This window comes from Athene cunicularia (genome assembly GCF_003259725.1).
Source record: "Athene cunicularia isolate RWA chromosome 1 unlocalized genomic scaffold, athCun1 chr1_part1, whole genome shotgun sequence".
Taxonomy (NCBI): Eukaryota; Metazoa; Chordata; class Aves; order Strigiformes; family Strigidae; genus Athene; species Athene cunicularia.
In genome coordinates this window covers 82,505,002-82,522,295 of record NW_020799091.1, presented here as the reverse complement: position 1 = coordinate 82,522,295, position 17,294 = coordinate 82,505,002, and the positions used below count along the sequence as shown (strand labels likewise).

General features: G+C 40.7%; 2 protein-coding genes across 2 annotated transcripts in view; one reads left to right on the top strand and one right to left on the bottom strand.

Moving 5' to 3' along the window:
- MAP3K15 (mitogen-activated protein kinase kinase kinase 15) overlaps nucleotides 1-3,436 on the top strand; it is a 79,286-nt gene extending 75,850 nt beyond the window's left edge. Inside the window, exons 25-29 of the mRNA XM_026849488.1 lie at nucleotides 1,211-1,421; nucleotides 2,213-2,325; nucleotides 2,456-2,553; nucleotides 2,664-2,740; nucleotides 3,236-3,436. Coding sequence (XP_026705289.1) covers nucleotides 1,211-1,421; nucleotides 2,213-2,325; nucleotides 2,456-2,553; nucleotides 2,664-2,740; nucleotides 3,236-3,353 — 617 coding nt within the window. The 3' untranslated portion in view covers nucleotides 3,354-3,436. The remainder of the gene's footprint in view (nucleotides 1-1,210; nucleotides 1,422-2,212; nucleotides 2,326-2,455; nucleotides 2,554-2,663; nucleotides 2,741-3,235) is intronic.
- A 424-nt stretch (nucleotides 3,437-3,860) lies between these two features.
- Nucleotides 3,861-17,063, bottom strand: PDHA1 (pyruvate dehydrogenase E1 alpha 1 subunit; the record flags this gene model as incomplete). Its single annotated transcript, XM_026846256.1, has 10 exons — nucleotides 3,861-4,311; nucleotides 5,822-5,930; nucleotides 6,765-6,832; nucleotides 7,703-7,774; nucleotides 7,988-8,143; nucleotides 9,556-9,648; nucleotides 10,025-10,116; nucleotides 12,519-12,645; nucleotides 15,277-15,450; nucleotides 16,989-17,063. Coding segments are annotated over 10 exons (1,131 nt in total), but the record flags the coding sequence as incomplete, so codon positions are not given.
- Between the last annotated feature and the right edge of the window lie 231 nt (nucleotides 17,064-17,294).

Below are 17,294 nucleotides of genomic sequence, written 5' to 3'. Positions count from 1 at the left end.
TCATTATCTTGGGGGGGGAGACGAAGAACCTGGCTGTTTGCATATCAAAGAGTTATAGTAATTGGACCATCTTAGATGTTTAATCAGTTAGCATGCCATTAACTGCATCGCATGTGCCACTACATCAAGGGCACAGGATCAAAATGTTGTACAAAAAGAAGTGTCGATCTGGAGGATTAAAGCAGTACAAAAGCACATAATGAGGAGTTAGCCCATGGTTCTGCACCACCAGTGTGGTCCAATCTGGACCAAAAATGGCAAACTAAATTCAGTCCAAGCTGGAGCTTTTCTAGTAAGATTACTCTGTACACCATTTCAATGGCATCCAAGGTGGGTAACACTGCACGGGTCTGGTTGTCTGTTCTGCAAAATGGTGACTGAGCTGCTGAACAGATGCAGAGAAGGGAGTGCATTAATATGAGGAGGAGTATGATTTTGGCCTACAGACGGAGAGTAGGAAAATTCCCCACCATCGAAAAGGAGGAGGATAAATGAGTAAGAACTGTCTAGAAATAAGTCCAAGTTGGAAATCTGCAAGTAGTTTTGTAGTGCTGAGCCCCCTTCCAGTATGAAAATGTTCTGAGAGTACTTAGTGATGGTGAGCCATTTCAGTCCAACTTTGCTTTGGCTTTCAAGCCAAACTGGCCACATTTCTTAGGGCTTCATTTGTAGGAGAAAAATGTTGGCTGTTCTGTGGTGGAAAGGGTGGCCACCTCCAGGAAGTTCTGAGAGAACTGGGGTTAGAAATGCTACCCAGAAGAGAGGACGTGTGCTGTAAAATCTTAGGTCAAAGGCATTAGGGGAAAATAACTGGGGGGTTTTGTTGTTTTCTTGTTTTAAAAGAAAGCTTTCAAGAGATTCTCATTAATGCATTCATTACCTATCCTCTTCTTGTTCATTTAATCACAAATACATTTGTCCCTTCTCTAGCTGTCATCTACAGCTACCTACCGCTACTGGTACGCCACAGCAGAGCTATTACAGTGCCACTCATACTTACTTTTAAGCTAATGCCAGAGGATCTCTGGTCCAGCTTATGTAAGGCTTTGCTACTCTCCTGCTCAGTATTGCAATAAACCCCACTGTACAAACAGTGCCCATGCTCGGTTGAAGCTCCCCTACCTGCAGCAGTAAAGAACAGACTGCACTCTCTGAAGACAGACTTGTCCAAAAAAAAAAATCTTACTCTTACACTATTTCCTTTAACCAGAGCTTCGAGCTCACTTTGAGCCAGCATCAGAAACAGAAGGTGGGGACAAGGACGGTGATGAAGTGGAGGACAGTTTCCAGCCCACTGAACAAAACGGGGCTGAGGATCAAGCCATGACATCAGGAGTCAGCACTCTTAGTTCCATGGTGTCACATGAGGTGCAGCATCAGCTTAGCCTGGAGTTGAGCAGACTTAAGCAAGAGACTTTAAGGTAACCTGCCTAGACAGACTGTGGATTTATTTTCAGGCAGTCTTTGAAAAGCTCTCAGACGTTGCTTTCTGCAGTGACGTGTATGTACATAATAAATACTGTTCACCTCCTACGCTGCCTCGTGATAAAGCAGATCTTCCAGGAAAACAAATGGATACAGAATGTGCTAGCAGCACCGGTATGACAACTCACCAGCCTTCAGTACAACTTTTGTTTCTGTGTAATTAGTTTTTTAATTGCAGAATGTCATGTTGGATATCTACTGTTAAGTAATTTGGCTTGTGTGATTGTGCCAGCTTCCTTCCTGCTTCCTTGGCTGGCACCTCCTGCTAGGAGAGGCCAGAGCTGCCCCACAGGCCCTGGGACAGGCCTCTTGCTTCTCATGGGCTACAGCTGTAGGCTGCTGACAGCATGTTAACAGCTGAAGGTCCCATTCTTCTTTTTGGAGGTGATGTTAATCTGTGATCAGAAAGTCCCTGGTAAAACGTTGGTGTTATACTCTTCAGCAGTAAATTATGCTATAAAGGCAGCAACTCTGCCCAGGGAGGCTGCAAAAACAATAGGAACAAAATTTACAACCTATTTACTAAATTTTGCAAAGATGAAAGCCTCAAAGTGCCACAGCTAAGCTGAGTCTGACAACCCAAACGAAATCTGTGAGCCATGAAATATGTTACTTATGACAGTATCTCTCACAGATCTCTGTCCTTTGTGATCATTAAAAATGAAAAGTATTTTTTCAATTAAGACTTATTCTCAGTATGGTTGTGTTTGATCTCTCATGCTAACAGGCTTTTGGAAAACCTTGTTCAGAAGGAGAAAGAGTATCAGACCCTCTTACGACAGTCTTTGGAGCAGAAAACTCAGGAATTACACTTGCTTCGATTAAAACTTAAGCCTGAAGGTATGAGGAGATACTGCATGCTTTGACAGAGGATAAAAGACTATCTACTTTAAGCCTCAGTAGTCTGAAAACAACCACTTTTGCCCTAGTTTTGAGGTGTATTAACCTATGCATTTGTTCTCTGTTAAAGACTCACAATGGTCTGCAGCAACTTTTAGAGAGAATGCAGACCCTGAGCTCAGGAACTGGCTAAAACAACAAGGAGCAGACCTGGATGCCATTAAGAGGGTAAAAATAACCAACCCCCAAAAAACACCTTTTAAAAAAGGAGTGTATTCATAATTAGAAGTTTGGTTTCAAAGAAGGAGTATTAATTTAGGAATAAATTTGCCTTTTAGTTTGCTGAAGAAGATTATACATTAAGTGCTGTCCTTAATGATATCACTAAAGATGATCTGCGGTATCTTCAACTGCGGTAAGAAGGCACTTCTTAGTTCATTGTTAAAAGCTTAAAATGGTTTGTAAAAAAACCTTTTTTTATTTATTCAAACAGGTCAGTGCCAGTTCAGGGCCAACTGCTGTGTATTTTATCTCTGATTTTCTGTTAAACTTTCACATCTTAACTGGTGCAGTGTAACAACTACACATAGGGTGCTTCAAGCCAGCTACATTCTGGCATTTATCAAGGTTGGGAGCTATTTCTGCTCCCCTTCAGGACAATGTAATCAGATGGAAAACAGGCATAAAGAACTTTTTTCTTACCCTTTGATTCAAGTCATTTCATCATCATTCTGTTAACCCCTGTCTTGCCTGGGAGAAGTTGAACACTACCTTAAAGAAAGAGTAGTGTTTTCTCTGTACGGTTGTAACTGGTATATCCTTGGAATTTCTACATTATACTTCTTGCTCCCTTTAAAGTAATGGAGATGATGGCATTCTCCCTAACTGTTGTCCATTCTTCTTCCTCCAGGGGTGGCCTTCTCTGCAGAATTTGGAATGCAATCTTAAACCACCGACAAACATCTGGCAAGACCTCAGTACAGAAGGTTAATGCTTCAGAAGAACGTGAAATGGGAATAAGCAAGTGAAAAATACATTCCTAACACTTAAATTATTAGATGTGTGTATATATATATATATATGTGTGTATGTACAGTGGCCTTGCAGTTTTTGCACACAGTGAATAGTAACAGCTTTTAAGTCCATATCAATGCACTTTCTTTATGATCAAGTACTGCAGAAGTCAAATGCCTACCCAGAGAATATAAATCATTAGCTGAGAAAAAAAAACCTTTTCTGCAAAACAGGTACCACACCCCTGAACTGGCTTTAGCGCTAAGAAAACTGTGAACTTAAACCATGTTACAGTTCTGCTGGCTGATGGATTGAGCAGGGAGGGCTATGCCAGAGCATATGTCAGCGCTTCAGAGATGATTGTACAGAGCTTTTCATATTAAAGCTGCTCAGAAAGGCCTGATGTGATGTTTTCATTTAGTAAGTTTTCTGCAGCAAAAAAGACAGCATCTAAATGGCAGTTTTGGTGGGCTTTTGGGGAAAGTGGTTCATCAAGAAACAAAGCAAACTGACCACTAGAGAAATGTTGTTAAAGTTTTTTATTTTCTTTAAACTGTATATACAGCAATCCAAATAACTCAGTAAAGCAAAGAGATAGCAATTTAAATAAACTGCAGCTTTCTCTTAATTTAGCTCTTTCTGAAACAACATTCAGTGTGTTTAAGAAAATCCATACTGACATGGATTCCTACCCATTTCCTCTTTTGAAAGAGCTTTTAAATAAACAAGGGTTGTTTCTGAGTCAATGTAGTTCCTGTAACTGCATTCACTTATTCTTCTGAATAAGTTACACCAACAAAAAGGCCTTTAGCTGACAGACTTGTACCTTATCCACTGGTTTGGGCCACGCACTTCAAAGGGCGGCTCGTTGAAGTAGATGTGGTTACCTAGTTCTTCCAGTGGTGGCTCCGGGTCAGTGGTAGCAAACTGAGCAGCTTCCTCAATTTCCTTCCTTACTGCCACATCAATTTCCTAAACCAAAAATTGATGCTTATTAGCAGACAGCTCAGAAAACACATCATAATTTTGAATTGAAATAAACACAATCATTAAGTATTGGTCAGAATTAGTGAGTGTTAACACTACCTAGAACATAAATTAAAAACCTGTGAAAACTCCCTCCCTCCTAAACTGCAGCATTTCTACCTTTTGGATAGCACCAGTAACTTATAGCTCAAGGAATGTGACACCACTGAGCCTCTACATTTTCAATTCTAATTCTGGGAAAACTGAGTGTGTCTATATATATTTTTTTTTAAACAGAGGAGTTGACAAAAGTATTTACATTTGCTTAGAGGGTTCTCCTTCACTAGGATTTTTCACTACTGATAGTTTCCCTCTCAGAAACCTACCTAAGAGGGGGTGTTGGAAGTGTGGGAAAAGCAAAACAGCGAAAAACTTCAAAACACACATTTCCTTAACACATGGTGCCCAGTACAAACATGGGACAGGATGGCGATCCAGTGATTTGTATTGCCATGACACCAAGGAACAATGCAAAATGAGGTGGAGGCCACATGGTCCCATTCTTCCACTTTTCTCACAGAACATTTGACATGACTATGCAGATTTATATCCTGCTCTTCCCCTTCTCTCAAGGACTGTTTTGCAGTACTCTGCAGACCTTATCTCTCATTATTCCTCTTTTTCCACAAAACCAGCACACACCTTGCACCAAGGAATGTGCTGTGGTGTTACTCAAGAAACAATGGCTTGACCAGAGTCCCACCCACTTGTATGTGCATACTTAAGATAAATACTACCCCGAGTTTGCATCTTAATTTGGAGGGACGATAATCTGATAGAAAATCCAAGGGACAGATCAACAGGTTTGTGCTCCTCACCCCACCCCCAGAAGGGATGCCTTTTGGTAGGATTTGGGCCCTTAGCTATGCTGAGTGATTCCCCAGGAATTGTGTGCAATTGCAATCATTTTTTTGTGTGTAGTGCTAATAGCCAGCCTGAAGTTTGTGCATTTATTGTAGGCAATCTCAAAGAATCTGTAGATGTTGCATAATAATAAACTGTACTATTTGTGAACCTGAGCGCTTCTCTTGAATGCAACCAGACCTACAGCATATGGGCTGCTTGTGCATCTGGTGTCAGGCCTGTAGTTCCAGCCCCAACTGGCATACTGGTTGAGGTATGTCCAGCCACCCCTACCCCTCTAATCTCTGAGAACCATCTAGAACGCAAGGGGATTCATCTCTTACAAAATTAATTCTTTACCTTAAATGCAACAAGGGGGTCAGTCGAGAAAGCCTGGGTAATTTTAATTTCTACATGTTAGTATATGACAAGAGCTGTATTTGAAACACTAACACCCACACACAACCTCACAGCACCGAGTTAAGTGACATTAAAACAAACTTTAAAGACCTTCAAAGAGCAAGTGACGCAGGCTGTTCTGCAATGTGCTTTTCAGAGATCATTAGTGCGTGAATGCTCAAGGGCTTGCTTAAATAGCAACTAAAAGCCATACCTTTAATTCTTCAATGCTAGCAAGGTTATTGTTGACCATTCTGTCCTTCAGCAAAGTAATGGGATCACTTTTGCTCCTCACTTCTTGAATTTCTTCTCTGGTACGATAGCTGGGAGCAAGACAAGCAAAGACATCAACTTCTTCAGTGGTAGCCTTGAACAGAGGTCAGGTTCTGGACACAGCTCGAGTTGTCAGGAATGCAATGGAAAATACAAGCAACTTTTATCACTCAAAGGGTGCCACAGCCACACCTAAACCATTTCTTAGGTCTTTAAGCAGCAACTGAGCTGAAGTAGCTCCAGACTTGAGTATAAAGTAGTCAGGGAAAGGGGAGCACTCCCAGCCTGACAGTTAGTACAAGTTACTCTGTCCCATCGCTGCTAAGGGGCGGGGGGGGGCACATGAGTTGCTGCGTTTTTCCAACTCCCTACAAGTTCCCAACGAAGCCTTGGGACACACCTCTACTTCACAGAGGTCAACTCAGATTTGTCAGTTGTTACAATGCCTGAGTGTTCCTGGCACCTGTACGTTTGTGTTTTTAAGAACTGTTCCCCTTGACTCCAAATTATTCCTATAATTTTATTTTACAGGATTTTAGGTACTCTAAAAGCCTTGAGAAAGCATGCTGCTTTTCAGTCAAAGCTTAATTAGAACACACCATGAAGTCACACTGAAAGCAGAATTCATTAATAGAAAGTACAGAAGTTTAACTGACTCTGCTTGTTCTAAAACTAAATCTCTTAATACAGCAAGTAAGACAAATTTGTTACATGGCCATGGATTATCAACTGAGCAAGGAATGATCAGCCTGCTCCCAACAATTTAATCAAAACCTTTACATGCACTTCACAATGGATTTGAACTCTGAATCCTAGAGTTTCAGGGTTTTGACCACCAACACTTCCCGGTTTTCAGTGAATGCCAAGAAAGAATGTCACAGTACCTTATTCCAGGGTCGCTCATACTATGGCCATGATAACGGTATGTCTGTAACTCCATCACAATAGGACCCTTAGAAAGAAAAACAATACACAGAGTGTTACCACCTTGAATGACCAATTTGTTGATAGTAGCAGCAAATACTTGCTACAGGGGAATTGCACCAGTGCTGAATGATTTTATTTCAATGCTTTTTTCTCCTTGTAATTTACATAACATCACAACTAGTAAAATGAAACAACTCTTTTTAAATGAAAGCCTGTGTTGATTTGTAAGCACTTATGTTCTTACTGAGCAGCATTAAACAATTTGTTTCCTTCCAATATCTTTCCACCATAACTCATGACGACTGCTTCAAACTGCCTGTTGTTTCACTGCAAGATTGCATCTCACAGAACTTTTCTGCGTGAACTTTTTTTTTTCTGTTGTAACATCCCAGCACAAACATTATTTCACCAAATATTTAAAAATCTTTAAAACCAGTGTAGCATCCTTGGCTGACAGACACTAATGCTGACTCAAAAAACTTTTACTTCACTTTCTATTTGTTGTAAATACAGAATCATTGCCACTTTTCTTGATGCTTCCCCTAATTAATCTTTCCACAAAGAAAACAACTGCCTGACAGTCAGAACACCTTTCATAACATAATTTAACTGGGGTAGAAAAGGGGAAAAAGATGAGAGCATTAGGATATATATCTATATATATTTTTTTTTTTAAATGCTTGGTTGGTACCAATTGCACATCAATAAATTCTGACAAAATTTAAGAATCACTCAATTTCTTACTGGTTCAATACTATGGAGAAAAAAGGAAATTAAGGTCAAATAAAGTTTCAACAGTGACTGGAGAAAATGGGCTAGATGAGCAACTTTTTATGCAGCAATAATCAGGCTAAGAATTTCACCTACGGAAAAAGAAAGACAATAACAGACTTACTTTTCCAGATCTACAGTAGTCAGCTGCAAACTTTGCTGCTTCTCGAACGCAGAGAATATCCATGCCGTCCACCTGGTCAACAGAAACTACAAGGTGAAGCCAAAAAATGCCTAACTCCAAACTTCCAATTTCATTACTTCCACAAGTGCAACAGGAATTGTTTTAAATTTTTCTATATTTTAAAAAAATATATATTATTTACAAATATGAAAGTATTGTGCAGGTGCACACAATGCACATCCCCCCACTTCTACCCCACACAAAAGCAGCTGTGCCTGTCCTCACCCTGAACCCTGGGATGAAGTCTCCTCTTCTGTAATAGTCAGTACTGGCTGCAGCTCTTTCAACTGAAGTTCCCATTCCATAGCGATTGTTCTCGCAGATAAAAATACAAGGCAACTTCCATAAGGCAGCCATATTGTACGTTTCAAATATCTGGCCCTGAAAGAAAACAGCAAGTTACATCCAGACAGGGAGCTGAGCCTTCAAGCATTAGGCTCTGCTTAAAGTCATTCAGTTGCAGATGTCTAGCTAGGAGAAATGTTAATACCAAAAGTGATCTGAAACCAACCACTTCTTGCAGCGTGGCAGGAATAAGAGGCTACGCTATATAATGTAACTTTCACCTCAACTAATAGTTTCTAGAACTTCATTTTAAAATCTCTATCAGTATCTGTGTTAGGGTAGCACAAAATCTTCAACTTTAACTGAAGTATTTCAGCAACAGTCAAAAAACTTCACAATTGATTAATCTGGCAGGATGCTGCTACAAGCAAAGTAAAATAACAGTTCAACCACAGTGACTGCATCAGCCTTGTTACTCTAAGTCAAAGACAGGGAAAACCAAGAACTGAGATCTCCACCTGTGTTTTAAAACCAAGAAATTTTATCAGCAGTACACTCTAAACCACCAATTTCTTATCTGGCTTAGTGTCTCTGCTGATAATATGAAGAGACTGGCCAGAATGTCAACACTAAGTGGCTCTGTGAAATACTCTGTCCTCAGCAATGCAAGTTATATACTTTTCCAATTCAGCAGCACTATTATCTCCACTGCTATCATTCAGAGCTCTCCTTACAGCAGAGACTTCAAGACATCACAGGTAGTTGAGCCATGTGTAACTGGAAAGAGGGTAACTGGAAACCCCTCCTCCGGTGAGTTGTGCAGTGTTTACATAATTAACCATTAGCCCCACTCACTCCCTGAATATCTCAGCATTCCAGAAGGGAAGGAGCTGAGCAGCTCTTCGTCCACTCCAGCGACTGTGATAGAGTTCAGAATGGGGGTTAGGGAAGGACAGACATTTACACAGGTGAATGATACAAAAAAGAATTCCAAGCACATGCTACATTCCTGATACATAAGAATTTAATTGCTAGATGCTCTTTAACTGTTCATCTGAATCACCCCTCTGAGAACTATATCGTTCTGAAACACACTCCTACTTAAATGCCTTAGACAACACAAGAAAGAGGTGCTAGCATCCAAAATTCGCAAGATGCCCGGCCACCTACATGAAGCTTGTCTCTGTGAACAGCACTTCACAACAAAAACCCTAAGAAAAATTGCCGTGGGCAGTAGACAGAGGGTGTACATTGTCTTCTCTCTCTGGGATTGCTTTTTCAGCATCAGCAGACTGCTTTAATAAAGCATCCTGGCAGCAGGAAGCCCATCACACAAATCTCAGCCTAAATTCCAAGTCAGACATTGCCCAGGTTGCAGGTACTATACTGACAGGGCAGAAGATGCTCTCCCACTGCTCGGTGGAAAGGCAGAGCTCACAGTTTACAAAAACTGATCACCCACAGTCACACTCCTCCTCACACAGCTGCACTACACAAAGCTCGTTTACCTGATTGGCTGCACCATCCCCATACAACGTCAGGCAGATTTCATTTTTACCAAAGTATTTACAGGCCAGTGCAATCCCAGCTCCAAGAGGCACCTATCACAGAGTACAGGACAAACCAAAATTTTAGAACAATGTTCAGACGAGTTGGAGACAGGCAGCTTGTGAACTGTAGAGAGACATTTACACTGTTAGAGATGCGCTCAACAATCAAGTTGTTAACAACCCACTTCCATTTGTTCCCATCTGGTTTACAGCCAAAATACAAACATTAACTATCTGCTCAATTTGATTCATTTTCGCTACAGTTTACAAAACGGTGAGCAAACCAGAATAAAGACGTAACAGATGTAATATCCACAGAGCAATGGTATCTGCATACAAGCTCACACCACAAAAACTGAGAGGAAACACTGGCACAGGACATGAGCCAAATTCAACTTGTGCTTTGAAGTAGAAGTCACATATATACCTGAGCACCAACAATACCATTGCCACCATAGAAGTTTTTGGTATACATATGCATTGATCCTCCTTTTCCCTTCACACATCCTCCTTTTCGACCTGAAACATGAATAATGAGCAATTTATTTTTTCGGAGGAAAAAAAATACTATGCAAATGGGAATATCAATTCCTCTAAAGGTAGTAACACTAAGACCATGTGGAGTTAAGCCACAGTGGCCTCTCCCCAAAGAGTTTACAGTTAAATGCATCACAAAACAAGTAAGAAAAAGGGGGGAAAAAGACGACAACAATAATGAAAACTTAATTCCAGAAATACAGAATGAGATTAAGAAAAAAATTTTTAAAACCAACCAAGAAGACAGTGTCCTATTATACAAAAGTACTTTCTGATACGTATGTTTGAGTTTTAATAGCCAACATGGTCTGTATTTCTCATATATGTATGAGTTTTAATAGCCAACATGGTCTGTATTTCTCACATATGTAATCTGTAAGTATATACAGTCCTTACTACTTTTGGCTTCTGCAATAAAGTTATGAACACTGTCCCAAGTTAGCTGCAATAATCTACACTATCTTCCCTGTGACAATAACCAGAAGTAAAAATTACAGATAGCACATTAAAAACCAAACAAAACCCAACAACCAACCAACAGCTCCCCAGGATAAACATCAGAAAGTCACCTAGCCCAGCTTTATTTAAGCTGCACTTAGAAGGTAAATTGTGGTCCATGAAGCATTACAAAAAACCCTGTTTAAATAAGCTAATCTAAGAACACAGAATTTCTCATCAGCCCAGTCCACTTCTTATACTAATCTGCCTTGTTACTAGAAATAAAATAAAAGCCTTTGTGGCTATCAAGCACATATTACTTGGTTGGCTTTTTTGCCTTAGCCTTCATGTTTATTTTAGAAGTTGAATGCTGGATCCTTCTGGAATTTGTACTCCTCTTTCTTACTTAAGAGTGGATCATTTTTATTATTGATCTTTCTCATGCCTTTCATATGCTTATGAATTGGTTTCCTGTAAGATTTTATGGATTCTGTCAGCTAAGGCCAAAAGATTCTAATTTTGAATCAGAAAACTGTTTCTGAAGTGTAAATTTAACTTCAGTAATCTCCCTCCACTTTTTGTACAATCCTTTCTTGTATTTTTCTAAAGTATTTAAGAACTTCCAATTGAACAATGTCACTTTTTGCTATACTTTCTACTTTTCTCAGAACACAAAACCATTTCTCAGGGAATCATCAATTCTTCTGAAAAGTCCTTTTCTACAGTTTGTTTCCTGTAGAATCTTATACACTAGTCTTATTTTGGGTGACTGCTTCTTGATCCTTTGAAGACTTTTTAATTCCATCATTTCCTGGTCATTGTAACTCAGGCTGTCTTTCAGTTTGGCATTTTCAGTCAAGATCTTTGTTTGCAGCTCTAGCAGCACTCCTCTCTAGAAACTTGCCCCAAGCATCATTTCTTGCAACAACAGTCTCTGTACTGCAGCTGCTCTTTCCCAATTAAAAGTACTCCACTAAAAACAAGCACAATGCTATAGAAGATGTGTGTCATGAAAAGAAGTAAAGAAAAAATCCCCCACATCATTACTGCTATTTGTAATTTTGGGGCCAATAGTAGACTTCAGTCATGACAATCTTCTCATTTACTTTCTCTCATATCAGTATCCAGTGACACTTGGCAAGTCAATCATCCACTAGATTCTGGGCTTTTGTGCACGTTATTAATATACATTCTTAACATGCACATACACTCTTAATATACGAAACCATAATTTTATTCTCTACCTCCAAAACATGCTTTCCTATATTAATGTTGCAAGTATGCAAATTCTCAGATCAAGTCTTTATTACATCAATGATTCATAAAGGCCTTCAAAACTCCTTGTTCATTTTTCACTTCTGGCATCCGCTCACAGATCTCTAAGAGTTCAGCAGGCTGACCTTCTCTTCTCTTCCCTGCTCTACCTATGACTCAATTGCAGATAACCACCTCTCCCTTTCTGCAAAATCTTAGATCCATCTAGATTACCATTTAATATTCTTGTTATGATAAATTTTCCAAGATCATGCAGTTTATCACTACAGGCAGTGTCTACCAGTCTTCCTAAGATGTCAGCAGCATAATTCTGAAAATCCAAGTCTGTCTCCTGGGGAGGGTAATGTCCTGTGCTATTGAGAACAAATGCCCACGACCATCAAGTTCCATTTAAACAAACTGCTGCACCACAACAAATACAACACATGGTATTGAAAAAAGTTTTCCAAATTTGTGCTTTAGAAGTACCAGCACTTAAATACTCCTTATGACTTAACATTTTATAATAAAAAGTGGTTGCATCGTAAAATTATAAACTTGGTTTATTCTACTGTCACTAAACTGCTTCTGAAGCCCAGCATACTTTGTGCACCAACATAATTTTGAATTTGAATATAGAATTCTGACACAAGTACAGCAGCATGCAAATCCTCATTTTACTTAGCACAAACCTGTAAGTTCAGCGAGAATTTCTCGAACAGGCACTCCTCGTGCATAGGTAAAGCCATGAGCTCTGTAAGCCGTTATCACATGGTCTGTAGGCTTTATGGCAGCTTCAATCCCTACACAACAAGCCTCCTGTTACAAAGGAAAAAGTAAGCTTAGCAATGAAGCAAAGCAAACAACTTGCACAGTCGACAGCATGGCAAGGGATAGCTAGGAACCCCATACATCAAATATCAGCAGAAAACAAGAAAAGCACAGATACAGGAGACTGCCTTAAATCCAAGGGGCTGCAGGCCTGGAGCTACAATAGCCTTGGGTGTGACTAACAAAAGCAGACAGGAGGGGAACTAGAAGCTGCAAAAAATCTGTGGAATTTTCTATGAATACTTCCCAAATGAAGCATCAAAACAACAGCAATTAAAAAATGGCAGGGGGGAATGGAGAGACAGCAAAGTTTTGCTAAGTTCATGAAGTTCCTTCTCCTGGCTGTTGCTTTTTAGTGTGCACATGATCCATGAGACACTGGAACAAAAAACATCAATGAAGCTTGAGGAGGAGGATGTGGGCCACCAAATGTGTTGAATTTAATATGCTGCAGCTGCTCATTGCTCACATTCAGCTGATCGTCAGCTGCACCTCGCCTTCTCTCTCTTCCTATTGCTGTCCCAAGATCTCAGGGATTCCCTTGTGTGCTAAGACACTGTTTACAAAAAAACAACAAACTAAATCATTGATCCAGCTACAGCTTTATAGAATCATAGAACGGTTTGGGTTGGAAGGGATCTTAAAGATCATCTAGTTCCAACCCCCTGCCATGGGCAGGGACACCTTCCACCAGACCAGGTTACTTAAAGCCCCGTCTAACCTGGCCTTGAACACTGCCAGGGACGGGGCAGCCACAGCTTCTCTGGGCAACCGGTTCCAGTGCCTCATGACCCTCACAGTGAAGAATTTCTTCCTCATGTCTAATCTACATCTATTCTCTTTCAGTCTAAAGCCATAACCCCTTGTCCTATCACTACACTCCCTGACAAAGAGTCCTTCCCCATCTTCCTTGTGGGCCCCTTTTGAATACTGGAAGGCCACTGTAAGGTCTCCCTGAAGCCTTCTCTTCTCCAACTCCCACAGCCTGTCCTCAAAAGGGAGGTGTTCCAGGCCCCTGATCATCTTCATGGCCTTCTCTGGACCTGCTCAGGCAGGTCCATGTCATTTTCTTGAGGACCCCAAGAGCTGGACACACCACTCCAAGTGGAATCTCAGGAAAGCAGAGTAGAGCGGGAGCATCCCCTCGCTCAACCTGCTGGCCACACTGCTTTTGATGCAGCCCAGGATACAGTTGGCTTTCTGGGCTGTAAGTGCACATTGCTGGCTCACAGTCAGTTTTCCATCCACTACTACCCCCAAATCCTTCTCTGCAGGGCTGCTCTCAATCCACTCATCACTCAGCCTGTATTTGTCCGTGGAATTGCCTCAACCCATGCGCAGGACCTTGCACTTGGCCTTGTCGAACTCCATGAAGTTTGCATGGTCCCTTCTCTCAAGCCTGTCCCGGTCCCTCTGGATGCCATTCCTTCCCTCCAGCATGTCGACCGCACCACACAGCTTGGTGTTGTCAGCAAACTTGCTGAGGGTGAACTCAGTCCCACTGTCCATGTCACACAGCACCAGTCCCAATACCCACCCCTGAGGAATGCCACTTGTCACTGCTCTGCTCTTGGACACTGAGCCGTTGACCACAACTCTTTAAGTGCAGCCATCCAGCCATTTCCTTATCCACCAAGCGGTCCATCTGTCAAATCCATGTCTCTCCATTTTAGAGACAAGGATGTTGTGCCGGACAGAGTCCAAAGCTTTGCACAAGTTCAGGTAGATGACAACAGTTGCTCTTCCCTTATCCATCAACGCTGTAACCCCACTGCAGAAGGCCACCAAATTTGCCAGGCACAATTTGCCCTTAGTGAAGCCATGCTGGCTGCCATCAGTCACCTCCTTATTTTTCATGTGCCCTAGCACAGTTTCCAGGAGGATCCACTCCATGGTCTTGCCAAGCACAGAGACAAGACTGTCTGACCTGTAGATCCCTGGGGTCTTCTGTTTTTAAAAATGGGTTTTATGTTTCCCCTTTTCTAGTCAGTGGGAACTTCACCAGACTTCTCAAATATGATGGACAGTGGCTTAGCCACTTCACCTGCCAGTTCCCTCAGGACCTGTGGATGCATCTCATCACGTCTCAGGACCTGAGTACCTTCAGGTTCCTTAGATGGACTCAGACCTGATCATCTCCTATATTGGGTTGTTCTTCATTCTCCCAGTCCCTGCCTTTGCCTTCTGCATCTTGGACAGTGTGGCTGGAGTCCTTGACAGTGAAGATTGAGGCAAAAAAGTTGTAAAGTCTCTCAGCATTCTCCATATCCTGGATAACGAGGTCTCCTGTTCCCTTCTGGAAAGGGCCTACATATTCCCTAGTCTTCCTTTTATCACTGACATACTTATAAGAGCTTTTCTTGTTGCCCCTGACATCCCTTGCCAGATTTAATTCTATTGGAGATTTGGCCTTCCTAACCTGATCCCTGGCTGCTCAGACAATTTCTCTGTATTCCTCCCAGATTACCTGTCCTTGCTCCTACCCTCTGTAGGTTGCTTTTTTGTGTCTGAACTTTGGACATTGTACATAAATACTCAGTTCTAGATTTACTCTCCCCTCTACTGAAATCCCTACATTAAGCAAGACAATATAAAACCTCTTGGAAGAAAATTGTTTACCTGACCATCATATAAGTGACAGAAGCCACGAATTATCTTCTGCTTGTACAGCTGGTCAGACTTCAGCTCCATGCGTCGTATGGTCTGCATTGTCTTGTAGTAATGGAGCCCCTCCTCTCGAGTCATCACTGCTGTGGTACTAGGGCCTTCTTCCAGGCGATGGAGGTCACATTTCTGCAAAGTTGAACAAGCAGTCATTTCTTGAAAGTAATTCATCCTATTTATGAATACCCCTTAATTTTTTAAAGATATGTCATTTTCAAATTCAGATTTTAATATCTTTTTTAAAAGAAAGCCAGCAAAACCTAAATTCATAGGTCAAAACAACTTTAAAGTTTGTGCACTATTTTATTTCCCTGAATTTGGAAATCTTTTCTTTTAATAAAGACAGCTTTCCACTCATGAAATGAAGCCTTGTAGTTCCTACCAGCAGTAGATGAACTAAAGTCCTCACAAAATACAGGAAAACCACACTTCCATGAGTGTTGCATGACAAATACTTGGTAAAAGCTACAGAGACTTGGCAAAGAGACAAGAAGGACAGTTTCCTTTGTTAAACAGTTTGTAAGATCTGGTCCTAAGACTGGACTTCACCTCTTCTAACAAGTAGTAAAAAAAACACTGCTGCACCAGCCACCCTGCCACCATGTGTACAATACATCTTTCTCCCAGAATATGGGCTCAACACAGTTGCACAAATGGCTGATTTTAGGTACCCATACAAAACAAAAATTTAAAAAAAAAAAATAAAAAAAATCAGTCCAACCAAACTACTCTGACAGTGCAGACTGCATGGCCAAAATACTGCTATACAGATTAAAGATAGTTTATATTTAACACCATTAAAGCAAAGTCTCTCCAGAGCAAATCCACTGACACCTAGATGAATTTGATATAGCATACATGCACACTACTCTTATGACAGCTCTGCTTCAGAGTTCAACAGAGACTTAGGAGTGTTGAAATTGACACAGGACCAAATAAACCTTGTATCTGCTCAGAAAAGACTGGTCATATAAACGTATTTTCTCTCCTGCCTGTGAAACAATTTTAATACTTTAGTCACTCCCTGTTTGTGCCTGTAAAGGAAAACTTAATCATTTCTTTAAGAGTTTCTTTTATCAATTCCTGAATGAAAAGCCATTTCTTTTCAAAAGAATGGAAGAAACACATGGAAGTGTTTCTTTTTCCTAAAACCTAGCCATTGTGGAACACCGACAGATTGTAACACACATTTTTTGAGCAGCACCAAGTCAAGCATTAAAAAGGATACTATATTTTTCCCTCCAAAATCAAGTAGCACATCTGGGATACAGCACCCAAGGCTCCATAAACAAAAGAGAGATGGAAAGAAGGGTAGACAGCAAACACCAGCTATTTGCTTTAAAAGCATTAAGGAAACAAAAATACCCTTCCCCACAGAACAGAAAAGGTTCTTTAGCTCCTTTGTAACTCCATTCTCACAGCTGCATTGCAGTATCACAGCTGCAAAGTCACAACTTCACATTCTTAAGAAACAAGTAACATTATTACATACTGCCAAGCACAGTACTTCCAGCTGCCTTTAGAAATCAGGCCAGAGAGTGAGGGGTTTGGCTCTGGAAATTCAAACAGTATTTTTCTAATTGAAAAGAAGAGGGCAAGTCCATCACATCAAGATCTACGACAAGTGCTGACACAGAGTGCCAGTAATAAGTGTTCAGCTGCTTTACCTTAATTTCAAACGTAGCTTCACTTGCAAAGTCTGCATAGTTACGCGATGCTACCATCACTCGAGATGCCTTCAAAAAAAAACAAAACCCACAAGCAATATTTAAATATAGTTACAAGCAAAAGTAGGTGAATTTTCAAACAATTTCTAACAGTACTTCCCAAACTGAAATAATTTGTGAATGAAACTCTTCAGTGGCATACCCCATGAGAGCTTTTATTATGTGCATATGCACTAGAAGTCCTTAAAAAACCCAGTATTTAAATTTTAAGATTACAAAAAGAAAATAGAATTCTAAATTTGTAAT